This window comes from Nelumbo nucifera, chromosome 1 (assembly GCF_055504915.1).
Source record: "Nelumbo nucifera cultivar China Antique chromosome 1, China Antique-T2T, whole genome shotgun sequence".
NCBI lineage: Eukaryota > Viridiplantae > Streptophyta > Magnoliopsida > Proteales > Nelumbonaceae > Nelumbo > Nelumbo nucifera.
Genome location: NC_142649.1, coordinates 76,907,143 through 76,933,378, shown reverse-complemented (window position 1 = coordinate 76,933,378; position 26,236 = coordinate 76,907,143). Strand labels below are relative to the sequence as shown.

The 26,236-nt window shown below is 37.9% G+C and overlaps 2 protein-coding genes and 2 non-coding genes across 6 annotated transcripts; 1 reads left to right on the top strand and 3 right to left on the bottom strand.

Annotated features, from left to right (window-relative positions):
- Positions 1–1,459: 1,459 nt before the first annotated feature.
- On the bottom strand, positions 1,460–1,541 carry TRNAS-AGA (transfer RNA serine (anticodon AGA)). Its single transcript has one exon. It is a non-coding gene; the product is annotated as a tRNA-Ser (tRNA).
- Positions 1,542–2,467: 926 nt separating this feature from the next.
- LOC104605727 (phosphoinositide binding protein) lies at positions 2,468–7,044 on the bottom strand. 3 transcript variants are annotated; one of them, XM_010270610.3, is made up of 3 exons: positions 6,906–7,044; positions 6,476–6,753; positions 2,468–3,362 (listed from the first exon to the last, which is right to left on the bottom strand). In XM_010270610.3, the coding sequence occupies exons 2-3, from the start codon at positions 6,712–6,714 to the stop codon at positions 2,693–2,695; spliced, it is 909 nt and encodes a 302-aa protein (XP_010268912.1). In that variant the 5' UTR covers positions 6,715–6,753; positions 6,906–7,044; the 3' UTR covers positions 2,468–2,692. The 3 variants fall into 3 exon arrangements, with proteins under 3 accessions (XP_010268912.1, XP_010268913.1, XP_010268914.1); XM_010270611.3 differs by having other exon boundaries at positions 6,476–6,725; positions 6,906–7,041; XM_010270612.3 differs by lacking the exon at positions 6,906–7,044 and adding an exon at positions 6,810–6,882 and having other exon boundaries at positions 6,476–6,725.
- Positions 7,045–24,172: 17,128 nt separating this feature from the next.
- Positions 24,173–24,279, bottom strand: LOC148803459 (small nucleolar RNA R71). Its single transcript, XR_016081730.1, has one exon. It is a non-coding gene; the product is annotated as a small nucleolar RNA R71 (small nucleolar RNA).
- A 132-nt stretch (positions 24,280–24,411) lies between these two features.
- On the top strand, positions 24,412–25,884 carry LOC104605763 (uncharacterized). The gene has a single exon (XM_010270648.2). It carries the CDS (start codon positions 24,412–24,414, stop codon positions 25,882–25,884), a length of 1,473 nt encoding a protein of 490 aa, XP_010268950.2.
- Positions 25,885–26,236: the final 352 nt, after the last annotated feature.

The window sequence follows — 26,236 nt, the reverse complement described above, 5'->3', positions numbered from 1 at the left end:
TACCGATATTTCTCTCTCCCATTGTAGGTGAGTAATGAAGGACAGGAAAAGTGGGATTGTCAGGTGATACTGGATAGCAGTGGTAGAAGAAGAATAATGGTAGTAGCAGTACTTGTGGCAGTAGTACGATATTCAAAGCTTTTTGATCAGCCTCTTGATTGGATGATCACCACTGAAGCACCAGACTTGCATGCTATGGAAATGGGGACAACCCAACTCCATCGAGATCATGTCTTCATCTTTTTAAGCGCGCGCTGAAGGCTAAAGCATCAACCAGCTACACTCCCAAGTTTAATGCCGTAGCCCGTAGCTAGGTTTGCCTTTGTTGAAACTATCCTCCATTTCATGGGAGTAGGTCCCAAATCACGACGAGGGTGATATTGTTTTGTTCTTGATATATCCCCTACCTATGTCATAACTTACTTAGCAGCTGGTTCTACGAAAATTCACAAACAGAAGGGAACCTGCAGCTTCTTCCAAATGCTTGTCACCTCAGGCCTTAATTTGTTCCTTCTTTTCACAAGCAATCCAAGTATTGTGCCAATACCAACGATATTCCACAAACGTACAATGGCAACTCCTTAAACATGCAAAATTAATTAATCCTCTTTATAAACATTGTTTTCAGAATACAGAGGCTCGTTGGCCCGGGTTGTCGAACCAGTAAACTGGGCAGCTGCGTCAGTCCTGGGTTTTTGATGGCTTTGATCGAGTCACCAAGTAAGAATAACATCCATCGGTCACTACTCAGGAGGAGTCAGGGCTACTTAATTTGGATATGTTAAGAAAGGGTAGAAAATAATATTAATGGATGATGGGAAAATATTGGCTATACTGTTGAGTACCTCGTTCAAAGATTTAAAGATATTAATTCAGCGTTTGAACCTCATTAATTATCGGAAGTTGGGAAATTTACTCTTCATCTTCTTTTGGTCATTTGCTATGTTTTTGCCACTAATCTCTTCACAGTCTATGGGGTATGAACCTCAGCACTCACTGCAGAGAACGTCTAAATACAAATATATAGTGTACTTTCTATGTATTTGTATTGTACATATTCTTTAAGATCTGAGCCGACTGGATTTTTGTTTAAGAGCAGGTGCGGCGTGCAATGTCGATGAACCCAGGAGATGTACACAGACAAAGGAATCTGAATATCAGAAGCCAACAACTTCACTAAGAATCCGTGAATGGTCAGTGGGCATATAAGAAAATCGAACCTCTGATCACCTCATGGTAGAGGCCGAGGCCGTTGGAACATTCAATAATCATGGTGTTATCATTTTTTATTTAGAGTAAGGCAAGAAAAGAAAATATTATTAAATATTAATAATAAATGTGGCAACCAATCAGATCGATGTTATTCATGAAGGCTCTTCCGTTACCAATATCATTATATCAGACATTTCAGACCTTTCCGGAAATGGGTGGACTTTGTGAAAAAAACGAAAAAGATAACCGTGGACGGCAGGATTCGAACCTGCGCGGGCAGAGCCCACATGATTTCTAGTCATGCCCGATAACCACTCCGGCACGTCCACAAGACACGAATGTTGGAAGAACTGTTTTCTTCAAGGTCTTGTATTGCAGTACAATTTCAAGTGCAGATGATTTCTGCTTAGATTCTGGTTCATTTTTGTTTTAGATTTTGTTCTATTATTGAAATTTGATCCTACAACTAAAACATCTCCCTATGAATTTAATATACAAGTATAGAAGATATTTCTAATATATGAGTGGATGTAATGTTTTGGGATGCATGAAGAATTGTGTGGGGAGGGACGGATCAGATTTAATCCAGTTCGTACAAGTTTATTTTTTAGCCATACTCGGATTGAATTGGATCTGAGAATATGATTTGCTTATTAAACAGATTGAAATTGGATATATATTGATTGAAGGTGCCAATTGATAAGGTCTCTGGCTGGTTGTCCCAGAGATTTGGGAATTGGGATCAAATCCCACTTTACCAGGTTAATGGATTTGAGTAACGAATGGGTTAACTCGTTGTGAATTAGGATATCTCAAAATTCGACATGTTTTTGCTTGCAGAAGATGAAGACCCCTCGCGAACCAAGAACTTGTCAGACTCCTCTCAAATTACCTGGTGTTATTGCCGATTTTACAAACTGAAAGTATTATTCTACTTTTTCTTCTCTTTAACTGTGGAATGTTCACGCCTTCACGGATGAAAAGCTTTCTTCCACGCTTAGCTCTGACTCTGGCTCTCCGCTGTTTCACAATGTATGGATGTATAAGATGGCACCATTGGATCCTCCAAGACTTGGCCACCATAGAGATGGTTGGTGGGAGTTGGGACCAAAGGCTCAGATTGGTTTGACGTGTATCTTCCACGAATCATCACTACCATTTGCAGCTCATCGCATGCTACAGGGATCAGGGGATTTGGTTGGAAGCATATATGGTAGGCGTAGCTCAGAAAATAATGGTGAGATCCAGTTCCAACTAGTCAAAGCATCAGTCATTGCCAAAGCTGAAGATACATTTACAGACTTTAGTGCCCACAAGGTCATAACAAAAACTTGTAAAAATACAATCCAATAAAGACGAATTCTTGTACAAAAAGCATGCGCAGAAAGAAATTCTAGACTGATTTGATTAATTCGTCTTATATAGAAGAGAGTCTTGACTCTTGAGTAAACAACTGATCTAATTCACTTCCGTTGTGGATTCAGGTCTTGGCGGCTGGTCTAACCAGCCCCATTCCAGTACCACTCCCCAAGTGCTTAAAATCTGTTGCTTCCAAATGATCCCCATGGGCAGCAAACCCGGTCCCTCCTTTTTCCAAGCATACTAAATTCTTCTCTTTACATCCTTTGTCGCATACCAAACAGACCTTGTCAACAGCCATAAATCTGTCAGCACACTTCTTGCAGAAGACATGTCCACAGGTGTTCAGGGCCACGAGAGTCAATGTGTTGGTCAGAGTGACCTTGCAGCTAGGGCATATATAGCTGCTATTCAGAGATTTGGACTTCTCGTTGTTCTCTTCTGTGAAGTAAATGGGGAAAAGGGCCTTCAGTTTGAGTTTCTCTTTGCCTTCCGGACACACTGTACTGGTTGAGGGGGCCTCCACTTTAACAGAAGCTTCCGGTGTTGCAGAGGGAAGCCAAAATGCTTTCATGGTGCGAAGGGCTTCCTCTTCATATGATGTGACCTTAACACTGTTGGCCCCATGGAAGCCATTCTTGTCTCTAGCGTAGCTCCTGTCATTATATTGAGGTACTGCACCATGGTTTTGTTGATCAAAGGCATCAAGCTCTTTGGCCTTCTGCAGCAGTAACTTCTCTTGTTCCTCCTCTTTCTCCTGCTTCTGTTGAGCAGCATGGGCAGCTAGCTTTCTGCCACATAAGGCAATAGATAACCCTTAAGTAATTGTAATAAGAAATTCAAACCAGGTACATGTTGAGGAAAAATTTGAAACAACTATCATCCTTGGAAATGAACGTAAACATGAAATACATAATAGATAATTGATAAAAAAAAAAATACATAATAGATAATGCTTAAGCATTTGCTTTAAACTTAATTTAATCCTTGAGGGAAAAATAAAATGAGATAATTATTGTCCTTAAAAATGAACAGACAGGACTGAATTTTACCATCTATATGCAAAAATACTTTTGGTTGACTCAGAAGATTAAAGAAACAAGTGCTTAACATGAATCAACAGGAATATTTTCAATTTGTCAATTTCCAGAAGTATAATCATATCCTCGCCTTCCTCCCCTGTGGTACAAGAGTGTTGGGTACCACCGCCTTAGTTCAAGGTGAAGCTAAACTTTGATGGAAGCTCCTTGGGTAATCCAAGTCAGTCGGGAGTTGGGGGTGTGTACAGAAACGAGGAAGGAAAAGTCTTTGGCCCTTTACTTGGGCCTAATTGGGGTGGGAGATTCATTAAGGGCAGAAGTAATGGCCTTACTTCAAGGTTTGAAACTGGTGAAACAATGGGGCATGCAGCAATTAGAAGTGGAAGGAAACTCCAAGCTGGTAATAGGGTGGATGCAAACTGGAAACCTGGGAGTGTGGTTTCTTAGACAGCCTCTAAGAGAGATTATTAGCTTAGCAAGGGAGATTGGGGTGCACTTTAATTGGGTAAGGTCAGCAAATGGAATGGCTGACACTTTACCTAAGCAAGGAGTTACTAGGGAGGCTTTGTTTTGGGCCTGTTTGGAAGTTTTTGATTTTCTTTTCCATCCATTTTGTGGGTGGTAAGCTTGTAATCTTTTCAATTATTTTATGAAAGTTAACGTTTCCTATAAAAAAATCATATTATTCGTCTGATGAATGTAGTTCTAAAGGTGCCTTCAAAATGTGGAAGTAAGCAACTAGTTCAATATCCATAGGAAGACAAAACCAAACAGGAGACTACACACACACACATAAAAAAAAAAAAACCATTTCTCTAGCAGCCAAATCAGCTGTTTAACTTCTATCATAACTTGCTCAATTTATTTGGGCTATTCCAGGAGCTATCCTTTTATCATTTATTTTGCATCCAAATACAATGCCAGGGACATGACCATGGTATGCTACAGACCATAGCATGCCAATTATCTATTACCTCTATATAAAGGGAGAGTTTCACCCCCCCCTTAAAGATTTTCTCAAGTTCTCAATACTAGTTATGCAGTTATACTTTTTGCAATTTTCCCCCATTCCAGTTTTGTCCAATTTCAATTCCATCTCTCCTTCCTCACCATGTAACAGATGTGCCACCCAACTAGTACACTTAACAATAACATGTCCCAAACAAATAAAGCATCTATTTTAAAATACCTAAATAATTTTACTTGCAGAGATCTCATCATGATTATGACCATATTATCATTTACTAAGAATATGTTTCAGTTTAAATTTCATGATTTCATCAAAGATGAGATCCAGAATTCTTCCCAAGTAGTAATGCATTTCTTGTTTTCTTGACTAGTTAGTCAATTATTTTCATGCAAAAAATCCAAGTACCCTTGCAGCTTCAATACACAGGTTACCTCATGCATTAATCTCAGCATTGAGCAAGGAAAGTTCAATCGTACTTTTATTCAATATCCAGAAAACATCAAAATCTTCAAACCAATTCTCCACAAATTGAGACAACAACTTCTCCTTTTTCATAATAAAATGAAAGTTACATCAATGAAAAAGAAGATTCAAGGATAGACAAGACCACCAACCATTCTAAATCAAAATAAACAATACTCCAGGAAACCTATCTCCTAAAAGTCTAAAACTTCCTCAAAACCACCACAGAGAGAGACTACCCCCCTCCCCCAAATTAAAAAGAGGAATACCCATCAACAAAATCCCTTCACTCACAACACCAATAACAAATGCTACACTTATACATCATGTTCCAAATAGAAAAGGCTAAGCCGCTAAGGAAACCAAACGACCACTAAGAACAATTATAGCAACTTTAGCATGAACCTCCATCAGTCATCTTTCCTAATAAACAAAGCATTTTTCCATTTTCGTGTCTTGTTCCAAAGACAGTGGCTTCTCCCCTCAAACAAAATCTCCACCTAAAAAGAAAATTCCCAGTTTCTTACCCACCTCAGCACCACTTGAAGTAAAAAGCCTCCCAATCATCAGAGGTAACCTTAGTGCAAGAAAACATAAATTCGAAGACAAAACATTAATTTTACAAATAATTGTTGATCCATTATCTCATTTCACCATGAATGCACAATAATCTATGGCAGGTAAAACCTCGATTCTAGAACAGGTGTATGCTTTTCTAGTGAATGTGCACCAAACATTAGCATTGTAAAGAAATGGCAATGTCAACAGATAATATGAAGAAATGGCAGTGTAAATGGCTCCAAGTGTTTGATGTGGAGATGAGCAAATACTTTTGCACCATATTCAAAATTAATCCCAACCTGATAATGAGCGTATTTACCAAAAAAAGTTTATATCCAAATCCAGCAATACCTAATCACTTCGTATCATTATGTGCTAATCTTCAAGTTTTACCATAAACCAGAGTTATAAAATTCTAAAGGGTGATATTAGATGTTTCACTTGCTAAAGCACCGGGCTTAAGCCTCATAAGCATGCAAATTTTCTAATGAGGCATTCGCTTTCTAATAATAATTGAACCGATAAATATAAAACAATGATAATCACATTTTGTATGCCCTGATGAGCATTCCTGTGCTTTGTAGAATTAATGAGGAATCATGGCAATTCATAGTGGGAAAACCCAATAACTTTTTTTTTTTATTTAATTATTGTCCACTATGGAAACGTCAAACTCATAGAATATCTACTTTCAAACTAGTACAGCAGGCAATACAAGACGAATGAATCAAGAAGAAAAATGATTTCTTAAACTAAAGCAAATTGGTGCATATACTGCAGGAATAAAGGAGAGTAAGATCGTTTGAAAACTAGCGAAACAAAGATGGAAAAGGAAAATTAATGAAATCTCTAAGAAAGAACAAAAATCAACCTTTGAATGTCCTTCTTTTGAGCCAGCAAGCACTCAAAGATGCATTCCTTGCAAAAGACGTGACCTTTCTGGCAACAAAGAGGATCAATGAAAGGCTTCAAACAGAGACAACAGGCGTCGAAGGGCTTTATGGAATCCTTGCCGAGCCTCTCCTTCTGTGTTCCATATCCGAGCTTCCGCTTCTCATCGTACGTAAAGAAAGCAAGATCGTTATTGTTCTTTGAATGTCGTTGCGGCATCTCTCAAAACCCTAATTGATTCAAAAGCAATAAAAGTTCCTGAGAAGAATATGAAAGATATCAAAAAAGAGAAGGAAGGAAAAGGACTGTCATACAAAAGAATAACTGAAACGGTCTTGGGACTGCTGGATTAAAATTGGAATGAATTCAGAATTCTTGTTGCCCTCTGAATCATTCGGAGAAGACATTACCTGAATTTGGGAGATATCCTGCTAAACCTAAAACTAGTTGGACTTTGAGGAGTTCTTTTATGAGGTAGGGCCGTAGGGGTTCTAGGGGAATTCTCGAATAACGGAACTATTTGCGCGTTAAGTCGACTCGCTGAAGCGACAAGGCAGTGGCACAGGCGAATGCTAGACACGCTAATACTATCAATGGGCCGGACACGTTTAATTTAAAAGACCGAACCAACCTACCACAAGTGCCCGGTTTGCTTTACGCAGCGAGACTGGATCTGCTCGTCACAGATGGCGCCTCACACCGACCTCATAGGCATATGTCAATGCATTCAGAATATCTTCCGTACTTATGTATTATTATTTACAGGAGCACATCCCAATTCTTACACAAGCAGCTTCAGGCGTTGCAAGTTGCAACCGATGTTTAAAACATCGACCTAGAATTGGAATCTCTTAGGCCACTGGTTTCTGGGTCATCGGTTTGACCATTCGATTTGAATGAATAGACCGTTCCAATTTAAAAAATAATTAAAATAAAAATGATAAAAAATTGTTGTCTAGGTCGAATGATTTGACAGTTCAATTGCCAGTTTGCCAAGGTTAGCGGGTCATTGACCAAGTCAATGGTTTTTAGCCAAGGAATAGGTTAAGGGTAAAACAAAACTAGTTATTTGATTGGTTCTTGGGCCCAATGGTTCGACTGTTTGGGTCAACCAACTCAACAATAGTTTGAAAACACTAGTTACAACTTGCAAGATAATTTAGGTAAATTACAAAGACCACATAATGACAATTATCCCCTAAACTCTCCCTCTCTCTCTTGCAACAAAGACCTCCTAAAGTTTCACTTTGTGACAAATACTCTCTTTGGTCCTCTATTAGAGTTCCATTAATTAACTTGAAAAAGATTCTCCTTCAATTGTTTTCATTTTTTTTTAAATCCCCAAACTACTATTTTCCTATTTATTTGAATGATTTATGATTCGATTAGTTTTCTCCTCGTGGTTGTTCCAATAGATCCTTCAAATTTCTGACTGAATTCAATATTTTAATGAAATACTAGAGGTTTTCTTTAATATATATATATATATATATATATATATATATATGTGTGTATGTATGTATGTATGTATATAAATTTAATGTTTTGTTTGGTTTTGATTGATTTATTGGACAAAGGAGTGGATAAAGTGGATAATTTTTATACTTTAAGATGAAGAGAGACATTCATGTCAATGAAACAAGAGAAGAATTTAAAGAAACTTGTATTCCATGTCAGTGAAATGAGATAAGAATTTAAAGAAACTTGTATTTCACTAGTAAAAGTGCATGTGTGTTGCACATAGTAATATCAAATGATGATGATGATAATAGTCAACAACCAAATGACCTTAGAGGTTGAATCATTGACCTATTTAATGAGGAAAATGGACTATGATTAAGACATTAATTCATTTTTTTCTTTGTATTTTAGCCATTTCTATCTTTACTAATAATAATTCTTATTTTTCGAACAGATTTTTGTTTAATATGAAGAATATATAATATTAGTGCATATTCATTTTTTTTATAAAATTTATAAAAAATTTTATATTTTTATTTTTTATAATTTAATTTATGAGATAATAAAAATTACTTATTTACCAAGAGGAAATGCAATTCCAATATACTGTTTGAATATTGGTTTTTAATATTATGGTAAAATCAATTATATATATATATATTTGTTTGTATTTTTTAAACTTCTTATATGATGAAAATAGTTGAAAAAATACTTATATTTTTTGTTTTTCTTTATTTCAACTATTATATTTTCTTTTCCTTTTAATAATTTATGATTTTTTAAATTAAATCAGATTGTATTAGATTTGGATATCCAACATCTTGATCAGATTTAGATTCAAATCAATATTTATGAGATCCGATAAGATCTTCGGATTGAATCAAATTTAATCCTTAATAAACCACTAGCCTACAACGACCTAGCTAATTAAATCATTGAACCATTTGACATGGTTAGTGGGGTCATGTGTTAGACATTAATGCTTCTTATTTTTTATCCTAATTTTTATCCCATTTTTATCAATAATGAAAATAATTCTCATTAATCAATTTTTTTATATGATGAATATATAATATTATAGAATGTACCCAAAATTATTTATAAATTTATAAATTTTCTAGAATTTTATGTATTTTATTATTTAATAATAACATCATGTGTTGATCCATTTGACAAGGATAGTTGAACCACTAATCCACCACTTGGATGGAAAACCAATTTTCTTTTTTGGTTGATTTAAATCATGTATTACATTTTCATCATTAATAAAAGTAATTATTATTTTCGCATTTATTTTTGTGCGTGGTAGTATCAAATGATGATGATGATAATAATCAACAACCAAATGTCCTTATTGGTTGAATCGCTAACCTATTTAAGTAGGAAAATTGACTATGATTAAGACATTAATTCATTTTTTTATTTGTATTTTAGCCATTTCTATATTTACTAACAACAATTTTTATTTTTTCAAATATATTTTTGTTTAATATGAAGAATATATACTATTAATGTATGTTCAATTTTTTTATAAAATTTATAAAAATTATATATTTTTATTTTTTATTATTTAATTTATGAGATAATAAAAATTACTTATTTACTAAGAGTAAATGCAATTCCAACATATTGTTTGAACTTTGGTTTTTTATATTGTGGTCAAATCAATTATATATATATGTATATATATATATATAGTATTTATATATAATATATATGTTATTTATTATTTATTTATAAATATGTTATTTATATTGCAGTTTTGTAAACTTTTTATATGATGTAAATAGTTGAAAAAATACTTATATTTTTTGTTTTTTATTTCAACTATTATATTTTTTTCTTCTAATAATTTATTATTTAAAAAATTAAACTAGATCGTATTAGATTCGTATATCTGACATCTTGATTGGATTCAGATTCAAATCAATGTTTATGAGATTCGATCGAATCTTTGAATCATATCAGATTTGAATATACCCTGATTCAAATCTGATATGATTTGTTTGCATCCCTACCAAATCACTTGCCTACGATGACCTAGCTAATTAAATTATTGAACCATTTGACATGGTTAGTCGGGTCATAGGTTAGACATTAATTCTCTTTATTTTTTATTCTAACTTTTATCCATTTCTATCATTAATGAAAATAATTCTCATTAATCACACTTTTTTATATGATGAATATACAATATTATAGATTGTACCCAAAATTATCGACAAATTTCTACATTTTCTTGAACCTTATGTATTTTATTATTTAATAATAACATCATGTGTTAATCCATTTGATATATATATATATATATATATTTAATATTCGTTACTTAGTTATGACATCATAGATTGATCCATTTGACCCGGAATGTTAGATCATTGACCTACCTACCATCTAGATATGGAAATGGTTTCATTTTCAAATTGGTTTTAAATTTTGCATTTTATTTATATCATTGATAAAATACTTATTATTTATCATACTTATTTTCTTATATTATTAGTATATAATATTATAGATGTGCCCTAAATTGTTTTTAAAAAAATTATTTTTAATTATACGTCATGGTTAACCTATTTGACTTGAAAGGTTGAACCACTTACCAACCCCCTAGATAGGAAGATGGTTTAATTTCCCATCGGTTTTAAGTTGTATATTTGATGTCCATCATTAATAAAATTAAGTCTATTTTATCATAGTTATTTTTTAATATGAAAAATATATAATAATAGAAATGTGTCCAACTTTTTTCAAAATTTCTTTTTTTCCTATATTTTTTGTATTTTTTATATTTCTAAATTTATACTATTTATTTATGACATCATAAATATCATTGATAAAATAATTATTGCTTATCATACTTATTTTTATTTATATTATTAGTGTATAATATTATAGATGTGCACAAAAGTGTTTCATGTTTTTTTTTGTATTATTCTATTTTAAAAAATTTGTTTTTAATTACACATCATGGATTAACCTATTTGACCTAAAAGGTTGAACCACTAACCTACCCCCTAGATAGGGAAGATGGTTTAATTTCCCATCGGTTTTAAGTTGTATATTTGATGTCCATCAGTAATATAATTATGTCTATTTTATCATATCATACTTATTTTTTAATATGACAAATATATAATAATAGGAACATGCCCAATTTTTTTTAATTTTTTTCTATATTTTTGTATTTTTATATTTCTAGCTTTGTATTATTTATTTATGACATCATGAAATTATCCATTTGACCCAAATGGTTGAAGTACTTACCCACGACCTAGATGGAAAATATGATTTCATTTTTAGGTTTATTTTAAAAATATAAAATTTCATTCTATTAATAATTATTATGTATGGATTTATTAGTGGAATTTAATAATGATAAACAAAACTATTTTTTTTATATTTCTAAATTTATATTATTTATTTATGACATCATGAAATTATCCATTTGACCCAAATGGTTGAACTACTTACCCACCACATAGATGAAAAATATGATTTCATTTCTATATTTATTTTAAAAATATAAAATTTTATTCTATTAATAATTATTGTGTATGGATTTTTTAGTGGAATTTAATGATGATAAACAAAAGTATAAATGTTGGATTCGATGAGAGAGAATGTGATTTATTTAATGACTGAAATGTGAGACTTAATGAGAGGTAATTGAATGTACTTTGGTATTCTTATATGATTTCATTTCTATAATTATTGTGTACGGATTTATTAGTGGAATTTAATGATGATAAACAAAAGTATAAATGTTGGATTCAATGAGAGAGAATGTGATTTATTTAATGGCTTAAATGTGAGACTTAATGAGAGGTAATTGAATGTACTTAATGGTATTCTTTTAATTACATTTTCTGCCCTTTCAATGGAGATGAATTAAATTCAAGAGGAGGGGTATTTTAGTAAAGAAAAACTCCAGAAGACAATACCTCCTCATTCACACTTTTATAAATAGTATAGATGTTAGTAAATGGTTCTTATTATTTTAACTAATTTTGCTTGGAGAAAATGGAGGTATTTTTAGGTCAATTAGGGTTTAAGAGAAAATGGCAAGGAAAAGAAAATAAGAAAAGCTCATGTGAGTATTGTGGGTATTTGGCAAATTAAAACATTCCATCATCGACTAGAGGTACTTGTTGCAAAATGAAAGTTCTGGGTCATAGAGTTAAAGTACAAGGGGCCTTTTTAATGGGGAATAGGCAATTAGTGGTAGATTTGTCTCCTTGAAGAGGCTTCTTTGACCTAGAGTCTATAACCCCTTGAACTTCAGTATAGAAAAGCTCTCCTTGAAGATGTTCTGATTAATAGATCCCGCTTGTCTCCTTCCCTTCCATTTAGAACCTACCATCTTATTCTCTTTTGTTAAGTACTTCTTTGTTGGTCTATGTCAAAATACCTCCTCTCTCCTTGTACACTCTTCTCCCCCGTCTGTTCTAACAACCTTAGGTCCCCCACAGGGTTCCCGTTGGGGTGTAGCTGCTAGCCAACCCGCACCCCATAACTTCCCTTCCAACCACTGTTACCTCTTAATCCCCACTATTACCCGCTAACCCCTGTCACTGCTACCTTTTCACTGTTACTTGCCCCACCACTGCTGCATTTTAACCTTATCCGCTACTGCTACCTCTTCACGTGAACATTTACTATTCCAGCAAATGTCTCTAAAAGGCAAGGAAGTCGTTAACACACTAGAGCTTGCACATGCATCGGAGGACTTTGAGACTCTCTTTGCGCATGCAGTAAATGTGGAAATTTGTAGATGATTTGAACCAATCGAGGAAGCAGTGCAAGTCATTGGTTTAACATTAAAGGGACACATCTTCCCACAAGTCACTGAAGAGGCTCTAGCTAACCATGCTCGAGTGCAATGGAAAGTGATAGCTACTATAGATGTTCATTTTCTCGAAAGTTGTAGCTTGGAGTTTTCATTCTCTAACCATAATGATAGGCTTACAACCCTGGAAAGACGCCCCTGTATTTTTTGGTCTAGCTGGATCCACTTAGAAGAATGGCATGATTCTAGTACTGGCATAGTGGAAAAGGTCTGGTCACAAAGAGTCTGGCTACAAATTCATATGATCCCATGAGCCACGATAGAAAAGGGAGAGTCTGCTTTCTTGCTAGCTCGGTAGGTTCTGTTGTTCCAAATCTAGATAAAACACCTATTGGTCACCTAATACAAGGTTTGTATGTTCGCAAGAAAATCATCATCGACCTCCGGCGTCCCTTGCTTACAGGTTGGTTCATTTTCTATTGTGGGAAGCCAGTTTGGCTAAGGTTTTGCTGCAAGAAACTTCCCCGTATTTGTGCTAACAGTGGCTTAATCGGACATGCGTGGAACAACTGTAAATGATTGGATCACTCTATACCATATTATCGTCAATACCTTGAAAATCGATGTATCGACTTCTCGGATGAATGGCTCTGTACCGAATTCAAGCTTGAAAAACCTTTCAATCTCCCAGTATAGTCGCCTTTAAGTGTCAGTATTCTTGGTGCATGCAAAGTGTGTCACTGCGAGTAGGGATTAGATGAAGATTCTAAAGATGGTTCTGGTGGTCGGAAAAGACGTTGCATCGAGCCGTCATGCGACTTATTGGCGGTGGTCTCCGGCAACTCGCCTGGCGCCCATGCAACAAGATCCCGCCGTGTTGAATCCTTCAAAAAAGACACATGGCCCCCATTCGATGTGTGACACTCATCCAACATCATGCAGCATGCATGCATTGCACCTTGAGAGCCAGCCCACGCCACGTAACTTCCACGCACAACACTAATTTGTCTCTTGGACTGAAGGGCAAAAGTCAGCATTGACAACTCATTATCTTAGTAAAACTGTAGGGTTAGGAACCATGTTATTGGTAAAAAGATACGTGTCTGATTTCTTCACTGGCCAAGTCCTACCTCCTGAATGTCTTTTAACCCGAACCACAATGATACACCCGACCCACATCCATCTGCCAACACAAGTTCTCGACAACCCTTTAATAGACTTCCACCTGTGGACTCCTCCCCTCCACTTGGATAGGTCATCCGCACACAATATGGCAGCAACTATGCTCCCAATGGAACCCGGAATGGAGCACCATGAAGCTCCAGAACATCTTCTCAATCTACCAGAGTGCTACTCAGTCTAGCTTCTTCAACAAGTACACCTTAACATCATCACCGCCTTCTTTTTACTTGATCTCTTATTGAAATACTGTATTTTTTATCTACCTGTCATTATGAAGATTATTTCTTGGAATATCCGAGGGGCTAATGATCAAAAGAAAATAGGAGAGCTTGCAAAGCTGTGTGAACGTGCAAAGCCAAAACTGCTATCCACAATAAAAAGCTCATCACTGGCTAGGAAACTAGGGTTCACTCAGTTCATACTCCATGAAGCTTCAGGCCTTTTTGGAGGACTTCTATGTTGCTGGTTAGATTCTCTAAAAATTAACACATTGCACGTGGACAATCATGTGGTCAATTACCCTCCCAACAATCCCTGGCAGATTTTTCTGTTCTATGGCCACCCAGTTTGTCACCTCTGAAAGAATTTGTGGCTGCAGTTAGCATAAATGCAAGAAAATGCTAGTCTGCCCTGGCTTTTGATGGGAGACATTAATGATATCTATAAATCTGAAGATCATAAGTGATGAGAACAAAAAATATCATATTTTTCTCCCTTAATAATTAGCCTTTTATGTTGATTTTATGCCCAAATGCACTCATAATTCTTATATTTTGGTTTAAGGCCGAAAGGAGGCATTAAGTGATAAACAAGGCTAATCGGGTCATTTTACACAGTTTTGGTGCCATGTGGTAGATTGAGAATAACTCTCTCATCCAGACTCTGATTGAGATGATTCAAGATGCGTTGGAAAAATAAAGAAAAGTTTTACAACTTTCTTGTTTTGAGTTTTGATAGATTCGGACTTAATCGAGGTCAAAATCGGGCCCGAATTCTTTACAACTGCATTGGTGACGTGTTGAAGACATTCCTTAACCTTGAAGCATTCATCCGCGATTTCACCACTCTCCCACTCACACAAGTGTTAGACATTTTTGTATGCCCTTAGCTTCAATCATTTTGATGTACTTTTGTTATTTAGTGGAAATAAATAAAGTGCATGTTTGATTCATGTTGTTTGGTTTAATTTTGTGTAAAACCCTAAAATTGGACATTTGTAGAGACTCATGTTAGTTTTAAATGTTCACAGCCGTTGGATAAGTCTGGGGAGATTTATCCTGCCAAGGCTGATACTGGTGTGCCACCAAGTGTTGGGATGGCCTATCTCAGCCATCAGGGTAAGACCCGAGGCACATACAGCATGGGATTACTTGAATCCTTGAACCGGACCAGATTTCCAGTCTTGCCCTGGACCTTGGAGATAGATGGGCAAAACTGGAAAGTTACACCTGACCCCTAGATTCGATTATGACACTTCACTAGGTGCTGGATCAGGCTGCCTTTGATATGCCAATCAGTGAGATCCTTAGTGGGGATCAAAACCTGGGTATGTTGGGGCAGTTTGAGAATTCATCTGAGTGGGTGGTCATAGTGACAGAATCAGCCACTTTGTCGGACAAAGGGTAATGATCGGGAATGCACTCTCTCTGATGGAAACCAAACTGCCGGCAGTTGATTTCAATCGTTGGAATTTTGTTTTTGCAAAATTAATATATTTACATATATATGTACGGTTTCAAAATGTTTGCAAATGGTTTTAATTCCCGGGATCCATGTGAGAGGAGAGTGCGGCACTGTTCCTTGCAGCCGAGGGAGAGGTCCTCTCTTGTCGGGCAGTGCTTGATCATTAAGGGCTGAGAGGTTAAGTGTAAGACCATTTAGGATAATACCTGATGGGCTAATCTTGCACCTGCCCACAGTCCCTGGGTTTTTATAAGATGGCTTGGCCCAGGGACCACTTAATGTAAGTGTTGGGCCCATAGGGTCCATACGATGGACTCAAGGGGTTCATTGAGATTTTCAGTGAATTCGGCTGGGCCTTGTATTAAAGGCTGGGCCGAACCCATGTGGCTGGTGTGTAGATCAATGCTTGGGTCCCACGCCATACAAAGAAGCCCAACTGGGCAGCAGATTGGAAACTAATTAAACACTGAATACTTAATGGGCCAAAAGCCCATTTCGAGGTGGGCTGATATGATCACCCATCCATGGGGCGAATTTGAGATTGAAGTTAGCAAAAAGGATTGGGCTCTTAGCCTTATCCACTCTTAGAGACCAAATTCAAATCAGATTTGAATCTGGTAACCTCCTGATAAGATCAGGAGTAAGCTAACTCTATCTGGGAAAGGGATTAAGATTATCCCCTATCCAAATACTGATTTGGATTGGGATAACTCCTAATTAGGAGATTTCTTAATCAAGAAGAAAGGAGGAGATTTCGAATGTACAAAGAGGGAGAGAAATCGGATTTCGATCCAAGGGGTTTTGGTAAGCAAGAAGGGTTCCTGCGATTTGAGATTAGATCTCATACTCTCCAGAAAAGAAAACAGTTCAGCCTTTTCGTTTCTGGAGATCTCCTCTTGCCGCCGCCATCTGCATTATTGCAAGATTTGATCTTTGCAGAAAAGAAAGTCAAGAAACCAGTTCTTGACATCAGTCTTGCAAGAAAGACTGAAAGAATTCAGTGTTTAGTACATCCAGGGGATTCTTGTGAAGGATCCAGTGTGTAGGACGCACCCTGCTGGTTCTGTTCCATCCACAGCTGTGTCATCTTCAGCAGGAACAGATCTTGGAGCATTCTTTGGGCGTGAACACCAACTTTGGGAGATACTGCTTCTCCGGATCAGGTATAATCCTCCCATTTATCTTTTGGTACAGATCTGGTTTGATTAGGGTTCAAGTAGATCCTTGAATATTGTATTCTAAATTCAGGGAATATGATTCCCAGTTGGGAGAAGGTAGGAAATTTTTGAAATTCGCCCCACCCATTCCGCAACCTTTATGGCGTCCATCAGATGGATCCTACCATTCTTTTAGTGGTATCAGAGCCACAGGTTCGAATCTTGAACCAAAAGAAAATCAGATCTGACCCTGCGCAGATGGATAGAAGGTGTTCTTTCAAGATTTGCGCAGATTGTTTTCTTTTTTTTCAAGAAACTGTTTCTTGTTAAGGGCGATTGATCTGAAATTAATTTCTATTAAATCCAAAATTTATTTGGAATTGTTCTTTTTTTATTTTGATTTAATGGACTGTTCAAACCTGGAGATCGCAGTGCAGTTTTAGCGCAGATGGTCTGCGCACTCTTTTTCTTTTCTATTTATTTATTTCATTCAATTCGGTCTGTAAATAATTTTTTTTATTTTTAGACTGAATGTATAGGATTTGATCAAGAATGTAATTAATAGAAATAGGATTTCTGTTATTTTTCTTGATTAAAGAAGATGGAAGGAGATGGCGGCGCTGGAGATTTGCAGATGGAGAAATCGTTTTCTGCGATTTGCAGTTTATGAAACTGCAACCCTTGTGATTAACCTCTGTTTTGCAGGTGGTGCGAACAGTCCATAATTGTTTTGTGTTTGCTAGAAATCAAAACTATTAATTTCAGATCATTCAATAATTAATTCTTGAATTGAAAATCAGTTTTGGACCATTTCGGACTAGATTGGACCAAAACTGTTTGGACCAAATCTGGGTTTCAAAAGGGGCTGTTTTCAGTCCAATTGTCTCACACTTTTGTTCCAAATATGATGTTCAATTACAGGGATTAATTTGGCCCACCTGTAAAGCCTAGTTTTAAAGGGTTAAAACTGCAAAAGCCCATTATTGTGAGATAAGCTGTATGGGCCGAACTGCTATCTGCGATTCAGCCCATACACCTAGTGGACATTAATCGTTAATGACTTGGTTTTTAAATGGGCCGTTGAATGGGCTTTACAGCAATTAATTGATTGGATCAATTCCTCCTTTACATGTGATGTTTGGATGTTTGATGTGCTGCGACCATGGGCCATAAGTACTTGGCCCGTGATGACTCGTTAGTGGCTCTTGCGCACACCATGGCTGAATGCACATCATTGCCATGGTGTCCCTGAAGGTCATTGGATGACCCCCTCTTTGCCTGGTGGGCCCCACAACCCTGAAAAGGGATGCGTACGGAACCCCTAGCCGATTAAGGCCCACCAGAAATCTGACTTTATGAAAGTCAGTGGGAGCCACTTTGGTTTGACCTAAATTAGAACTAGGGTGTAATTTTGTTCCCTCCAGCAAATATGAATGCAAGTGATAGGGAGATCCATATGATGGACTCTCTAAAGGCCTTCCGTCATTAGCACAATGATGGGTCCATCAGTAATGAGGAAACGCACCATAAAATTGGGCTATCCATTTGCTGTTGGATCTGTTAGAGTGTTTCATAAGATGATAGGGGCGTCATAGACCGATGTGGGAGGGGCTTCACCAGAAAATGGGAACTCTCTCACGGTACCTTGGCGTAACCTGAATATGATGGGTGTGCACTCACTGGACAGAAGGGTTTACCTGAAAACGGCTCTGAACCTTGTCTGACAGAGGCCAAAGGGAAACTCATTTGATGAGTGGATATGATCCGTCACAGAAAGGTGGTGGGGTTATGCAGCTGAAACAGTTGGCTTCACGCACCCCATGTGATTTCCCACATTTCCAAAGACATTTCGTCGTCTCCGTCACTGAGATAGGAGGGAAATCTCAGAGATGAACAAATGGGAATGGAACATAGATTAAAAGCCATATCTATGTAGGTAAACATGAATCAAACTAAGGTTGTGGACTAATGATTTTGCTGTTTTATCAGAAAATGGCAAACGGTCAATTTGCAAAGCTTCTAGACGATAACAAGCTGAAGGGCCCAAACTATGCCGACTGGTACAGAAATCTTATGCTGGTCCTAACTTCTGAAAAGTTAGACAAGGTAGTGAAAAATCCTGCCCCGGAACGTCCGGGTGATAGGGCTTCTGAGGCCCGTAGGAGGGACTACCAAGATTGGGAGGATAAGAACTCCCTAGCCCGCTGCTTTGTCATTGCCTCATTAGACAACTCAATACAGAGGCAGTTCGATCAGATCGAACTTGCCAAGGACATATTGGATAGTCTAAGGACAATGTATGAGGAGCAGAACCGTTCTACCCGACAGAAGGTCCTGAAATTGTTCATGACCGCGCAGATGACCAAAGGGTAGAAAGTTCATGACCATTGTCTTCGGATGATGGGATACATCAACGAACTTGAAGCTCTTGGATCCGGGCTAGATCTTGGCACGCAAGTGGATGCCATCCTAAATTCTTTGCCCTCTTCCTTCAATGCGTTCACTATGAACTACAATATGAATAAGCTGAATGTCAGCGTCCAGGAACTCAGCAATATGTTGCAGAGGGCCGAGGATTTACTCAAGAAGGATGAGCCTGTGGTTATGCTTGCTGAAGCTAACAAATCGGGCAAGAGAAAGAGAAAGGCAAAGAAGCCCCAGAAGAAGACTACCAAACCCAAGAAGCAGAAGAAGAACAAGGCATCTGATGTCTGTCACTTCTGCAAGCAGACCGGCCACTGGAAGAGGAACTGTCCTACCTACCTGGAATCTAAGAAAGGTAATATCGAAACTTGTGTCATAGAAACTAATATGTTAGTTACTTCTGTGTCCTGGTGTGTTGACTCCGGGGCTTCAACTCATGCGTGTAACTCACTGCAGGGGTTCAAAGTTAGCAAAAGGTTGAGTGAAGGTGAAGTGACACTGTTCTTGGGAACAACTGCAAGTGTTGCAGCTGCGGCAATAGGAACCGTAGAATTAGTTTTTAAAGAAGGAGTCCTTGTACTTAAAGATTGTCTTTATGTACAGAACTTGAGAAGGAATTTAATTTCTGTTTCAAAATTGTGTGCTGATGGATATACTGTTTACTTTGGTAATATGATTACTGTTAAACAGAATAATAAATTCATCGCATGCGGGGAACTAGAGAACGGTCTCTATGTTCTGCATCCTTCTTTGGAAACTAACTTAACCGAAACTACGTCGGTCGAAAATCCCAAGAAAAGGACTCGTGATACAGTAAATCCCACGTGCCTCTGGCATTACCGACTTGGCCACATCGGTGTCGACCGAATCACAAGACTGGTAAAGGATGGTCCTTTGGATTTTCTAACCGTAGAAAATCTTCCCACTTGTGAACCTTGCCTCCAAGGTAAGATGACTAAGCGGCCATTTGACGGTAAGCCTGAAAGATGTGCAGGCACACTTGACTTAATACATACTGATGTATGTGGTCCCCTGAGTGTTAGGACACGGAATCAACACATGTACTTCATCACCTTTACAGATGATTTTTCACGATATGGTTACGTGTACCTAATGAGACATAAGTCTGAATCATTTGAAAGGTTCAAAGAGTTCAGACAGGAAGTCGAGAAACAGTTAGGGAGAGAAATTAAGGCCCTTCGATCAGATCGAGGTGGCGAGTATCTCTCTGACGAATTCAGGGACTACTTAAAGGCCAATGGGATAGTGTCACAACTAGCTCCTCCTGCTACACCTCAACTCAACGGTGTTTCAGAGAGGAGAAATAGGACCTTGTTGGACATGGTCCGGTCACTTCTCGTACGCTCAGAATTACCCACATCCTTTTGGGGATACGCATTAGAGACTGCTATCTACGTGCTGAATAGGGTTCCAACCAAATCAGTTCCGAAAACTCCATATGAGCTTTGGATCGGAAGGAAGCCAAGTGTGAGACACTTGAAGATTTGGGGTTGTCCTGCACACGTTAAAAGAACAAGTGCGGACAAGTTGGAATCTAAAACCAGCCGTTGCCTGTTTATAGGCTACCCAAAGGATTCGGTGGGTTATCTATTCTATGACCCAAGTGAGCAGAAAGTGTTCTACAGTCGAAACGCCCGATTCTTAGAATCTGATTACATCCTGGACACCCATCGTCAGGAAATAGTTCTTGATGAGGAGAGCTCAGGAGCAGTGGGAGATGTCCCACAAGTTCCAGGTAATGACCAAAGGGTGCGGCACTGTTCCTTGCGGAGAGTGCGGCACTGTTCCTTGCAGCCGAGGGAGAGGAGAGTGCGGCACTGTTCCTTGCAGCCAAGTTCCAGGAGAGCTCAGGAGCTCAGGATCCATATGAGAGGAGAGTGCGGCACTGTTCCTTGCAGCCGAGGGAGAGGTCCTCTCTTGTCGGGCAGTGCTTGATCATTAAGGGCTGAGAGGTTAAGTGTAAGACCATTTAGGATAATACTCGATGGGCTAATCTTGCACCTGCCCACAGTCCCTGGGTTTTTATAAGATGGCTTGGCCCAGGGACCACTTAATGTAAGTGTTGGGCCCATAGGGTTCATACGATGGACTCAAGGGGTTCATTGAGATTTTCAGTGAATTCGGCTGGGCCTTGTATTAAAGGCTAGGCCGAACCCATGTGGCTGGTGTGTAGATCAATGCTTGGGTCCCACGCCATACAAAGAAACCCAACTGGGCAGCAGATTGGAAACTAATTAAACACTGAATACTTAATGGGCCAAAAGCCCATTTCGAGGTGGGCTGATATGATCACCCATCCATGGGGCGAATTTGAGATTGAAGTTAGCAAAAAGGATTGGGCTCTTAGCCTTATCCACTCTTAGAGACCAAATTCAAATCAGATTTGAATCTGGTAACCTCCTGATAAGATCAGGAGTAAGCTAACTCTATGTGGGAAAGGGATTAAGATTATCCCCTATCCAAATACTGATTTGGATTGGGATAACTCCTAATTAGGAGATTTCTTAATCAAGAAGAAAGGAGGAGATTTCGAATGTACCAAGAGGGAGAGAAATCAGATTTCGATCCAAGGGGTTTTGGTAAGCAAGAAGGGTTCCTGCGATTTGAGATTAGTTCTCATACTCTCCAGAAAAGAAAACAGTTCAGCCTTTTCGTTTCTGGAGATCTCCTCTTGCCGCCGCCATCTGCATTATTGCAAGATTTGATCTTTGCAGAAAAGAAAGTCAAGAAACCAGTTCTTGACATCAGTCTTGCAAGAAAGACTGAAAGAATTCAGTGTTTAGTACATCCAGGGGATTCTTGTGAAGGATCCAGTGTGTAGGATGCACCCTGCTGGTTCTGTTCCATCCACAGCTGTGTCATCTTTAGCAGGAACAGATCTTGGAGCATTCTTTGGGCGTGAACACCAACTTTGGGAGATACTGCTTCTCCGGATCAGGTATAATCCTCCCATTTATCTTTTGGTACAGATCTGGTTTGATTAGGGTTCAAGTAGATCCTTGAATATTGTATTCTAAATTCAGGGAATATGATTCCCAGTTGGGAGAAGGTAGGAAATTTTTGAAATTCGCCCCACCCATTCCGCAACCTTTATGGCGTCCATCAGATGGATCCTACCATTCTTTCAACAAGAACTTTGTTTTATCTTATTTTTGAGTCTTTTCTGGATAAGTCAGACTTGTAGATTGACCTAGAGGAATTTTAGGAGATTTTGTAGGCTTCTCTTGGGGGAAGTAGATAAGAGGAGAAAAACCTAGAGAGAAGGCAAACAGATTGGGAGCAGCCGAATCTCTCTTCTCTTCTCTTCTCTTCTCTCCGCCCCTCTTCTTCATTCTCTAATTTTCTTGGAGTTTTCACCATGACCATGCGTGGCTAAATTCTTGTACTTGGTAGAAGGAAGCAGAAGCCTCAGAATCCACCAAACTGTGAGATCTAATTTGGTTTTTATTGTTTAATTCATGCTTTGGATATCGAATGTTCTTCTATGTTTACATCTATGATTGTTTCGTTTGATTGCTAGGAAGGCCTACTAGTTTATTATTCGTTACAATCTATTGCTAGATTAGATATCAAATTCATAATTGTTTAGTCCCTCTAATCTATGAAGCAACTAGGGTTTAATGATTTGTTGCGTCAAAAATTGTTAGATCCTAGGAAGGACACTCGATTGAATTAAATGCAAACGCTTGTGCTTGTGTTGTTTAGCTTCATCGATCTCTAATGCTTAATGCTATTGCTGGATTAAATATTTAACACTTGTTTAGGGGTTGTTCAGTAGTAAGGGTTAAGATGATCGCTTGTTTTCCGATTAATTGATATTAGGAAGATGCAGGAAAATAATTCCTACGATGAATATTCAAAGTCTAGATTGATTTATTCTTGCATCGATGAGCAGTAGTGAAATTCTAGTGGTGGATGTTATCCTAGACCAAGATCCGTTCTTTTGGTTAATTACTACACTCTAAATTGCCTTGCTTCCCATTTAAATTTTGTTCTCTTTAATTCTGATTTTCTTTCTTTCAAATCTGGTTTTCGTTACACACACCGCCCCCCTCCATCTTTGATTCATGTAGCACATAATTCAGGTTAGATACTCTCTGTGGGAATGATCCTTACTAGCACTACTACATTTTATTCTCACAAGTATAGGTTTTATTTTTGGGTGCCTACGACAGTACACCAAATTTTGGCACCGTTGCTGGGGAGTTTTTCTAATCAGTTGTATGCTTCTCATGATCATTGTTTAGTTCTTGAAATTTTCAATTTTTTTTCCTTTTTTTTTTCTATAGATCACTTTGATTGTTTGTATTTTGGCATAGATTATTTTCTGTTTTATTCATTTATCTATTTATTTAATCATTCTAGATTTTTTTTATTTGTTTTATGGTATGTCGTTTAGGGTTTATTAGGTTTTCCTTAATTTATGCCTGTAACCCGATTCTCTAAGAAAGGTAATTTGCAGTTCGATCTGGAAATAGAAGGAAATTTGCGCAGGTTAAGGAGGGAAGCTCGGAGTCATTTCGAGAAGAATGATCTAGCCTTCGTTTCTCTATCTGTTAGCGGATCTAATTTGAGAGAAGAGGACATCATGGCCAGAAATCGAACATTGAAAGAGCTTGCTACACTGGATTTAAATCAGCAACCCTTATGCATAACTTTTCCTGCTTTAGATGCTGATGTTAATTTTGAATTAAAATCTGGATTGATACATCTGTTACCCATTTTTCATGGTCTTGCAGGTGAGGATCCACACAAGCACTTGAAGGAGCTGCATGTAGTTTGCACGAGCGTGAAACCCATGGGGGTAACGAAAGAGCAAATCAAATTGAGAGCCTTCCCATTTTCTTTGAAGGATTCAGCTAAGGATTGGCTCTATTATCTACCTTTCGGGAGTGTTACCACATGAAATGAGATTAAGAGGCTATTCCTAGAAAAGTACTTCCCAGCTTCAAGGGCGGCCAATATCAGAAATGAAATCTGCGGTATAAGGCAATACAACGGGGAGTCCCTACATGAATACTAGGAACGCTTTAAGAAATTATGTGCAAGCTGCCCCCATCATCAAATTAGTGAATAGTTACTTATCCAGTATTTCTATGAGGGTGGTCTTCAACCCACTGATAGGAGCATGATTGATGCTACTAGTGGAGGAGCTTTCGTGGATAAAACCCCGAGGCCGCGAGAAATCTGATTGCAAACATGGCGGCCAATTCTCAACAGTTCGGCTATAGGCTCAACCCTCCATCAAAGCGTGCTAATGGGGTAAATATCTCTTCCCTTGAACAACAAATTGCAAGTCTGACTTCTCTTGTTTGTCAAATGGCTGTAGGTAAAATGCAAACGATGAAGGTTTGCGGGATATGTTCAATAGTAGGGCATCCAACTGATATGTGCCCAACTCTTCAAGAGGAGCCCGTTGAGCAAGTAAATGCGGTAGGTGGTTTTCCAGGGCAACCGCAAAGGAAATATGATCCCTATTCGAGCACGTATAATCCAGGATGGAGGGATCACCCCAATCTCAGCTATGGGAATCCACAAAACCACCCAAGTTTCCCGCAATATCATCCGACTTTCCAGCAATATCAGCCGCACCCCCCTAGACAACAGCCAACCCAAAATTCCGATTCAGATATGTTTTTAGAGGATATTGTCAAATCTCTTGCCATTAACACTTTGCAATTTCAGCAGGAGACAAGGACCAGTATCCAACGTTTGGACAATCAGATGGGCCAAATGGCAATGATGATTAGCCGGTTAGAGGCGCAAAGTTTGGGGAAATTACCCTCTCAAACAGTTGTGAATCCAAAAGAAAATGTAAGTGCAATCGTTTTGAGAAGTGGTAAACAGGTTGAGGCACCAGCAAGGGCAGCCCCCGCATTGTCAAACCAAGAAAAGGAGAAAGACATCACTCCCGATGGTGATGAAGTACCCAAGCGTAAGTTTCCTCCTCTTTCTGATTATAAACCGGTACCTCCTTTTCCTAATGCTTTAGCAGGTTATAGGAAAGATGAGCAGTTCAAAGATTTTTATGAAACTTTCCGTAGATGCGAGGCAAATATTCCCCTTTTTAATGCTCTTAAACAAGTACCTCATTATGCTAAATTCCTAAAAGAATTATGTACACATAAAAGGAAACAAAAACTAAAAGGATGCGAGAAGGTGAGAGTAAGGGAGAATGTTTCTGCAGTCATTAAAAAGCTCCCTACAAAGTGCAAGGATCCAGGTACGTTCACTATCCCCTGCATGATAGGTAACACTAGAATTGAGAAGGCCATGTTAGACTTAGGAGCTTCTATTAATGTCATGCCATATTCTATATATGCTTCTGTGAAACTTGGACCTTTGAATAAGACTGGTATAGTGATTCAATTGGCTGATAGATCGAATGCTTATCCTAAGGGTGTAGTTGAGGATGTTCTTGTGAAAGTAAATGATTTGTTTTTTCCTGCGCATTTTTATGTGCTTGATATGGATAATGGTGATCAAACCACTCCTATTCTGCTAGGAAGACCATTCTTAAAAACATCCAAGACTAAGATAGATGTTTATAGTGGCACACTCACCATGGAATTTGATGATCAGATTGTTAAGTTTAATATTTATGATGCCATGAAATATCCTACTGATGATAATCCTATTTGTTCTGCCCTGACTTTTGATGGGAGACATTAATGATATCTATAAATCTGAAGATCATAAGTCCTATAGAAATAACAAGCCTTCCTCTCTAAACATATGCAAAATTTCATACAAAACTTTAACCTGGTTGACTTTGAGTCTGTAGGGCCTCCTTTCACATGGACTAATGGCCAGTAGGGCACATCAAAAGTGCTAGAAAGATTGGATAGAGCCCTAGCTGTCCCATCCAGGTGTCGGTTGTTCCCAAATTCTCTACTCTGGCACTTTCTAATAACTAGCTCAGACCATGGTGCCATCTCCATCAACACCGAATCAGTTTCCCTCCAAAGGAAACCCCATTTTCACTTCTTGCATTTTTGGACTGACAACCCACAATGCAAGCAAA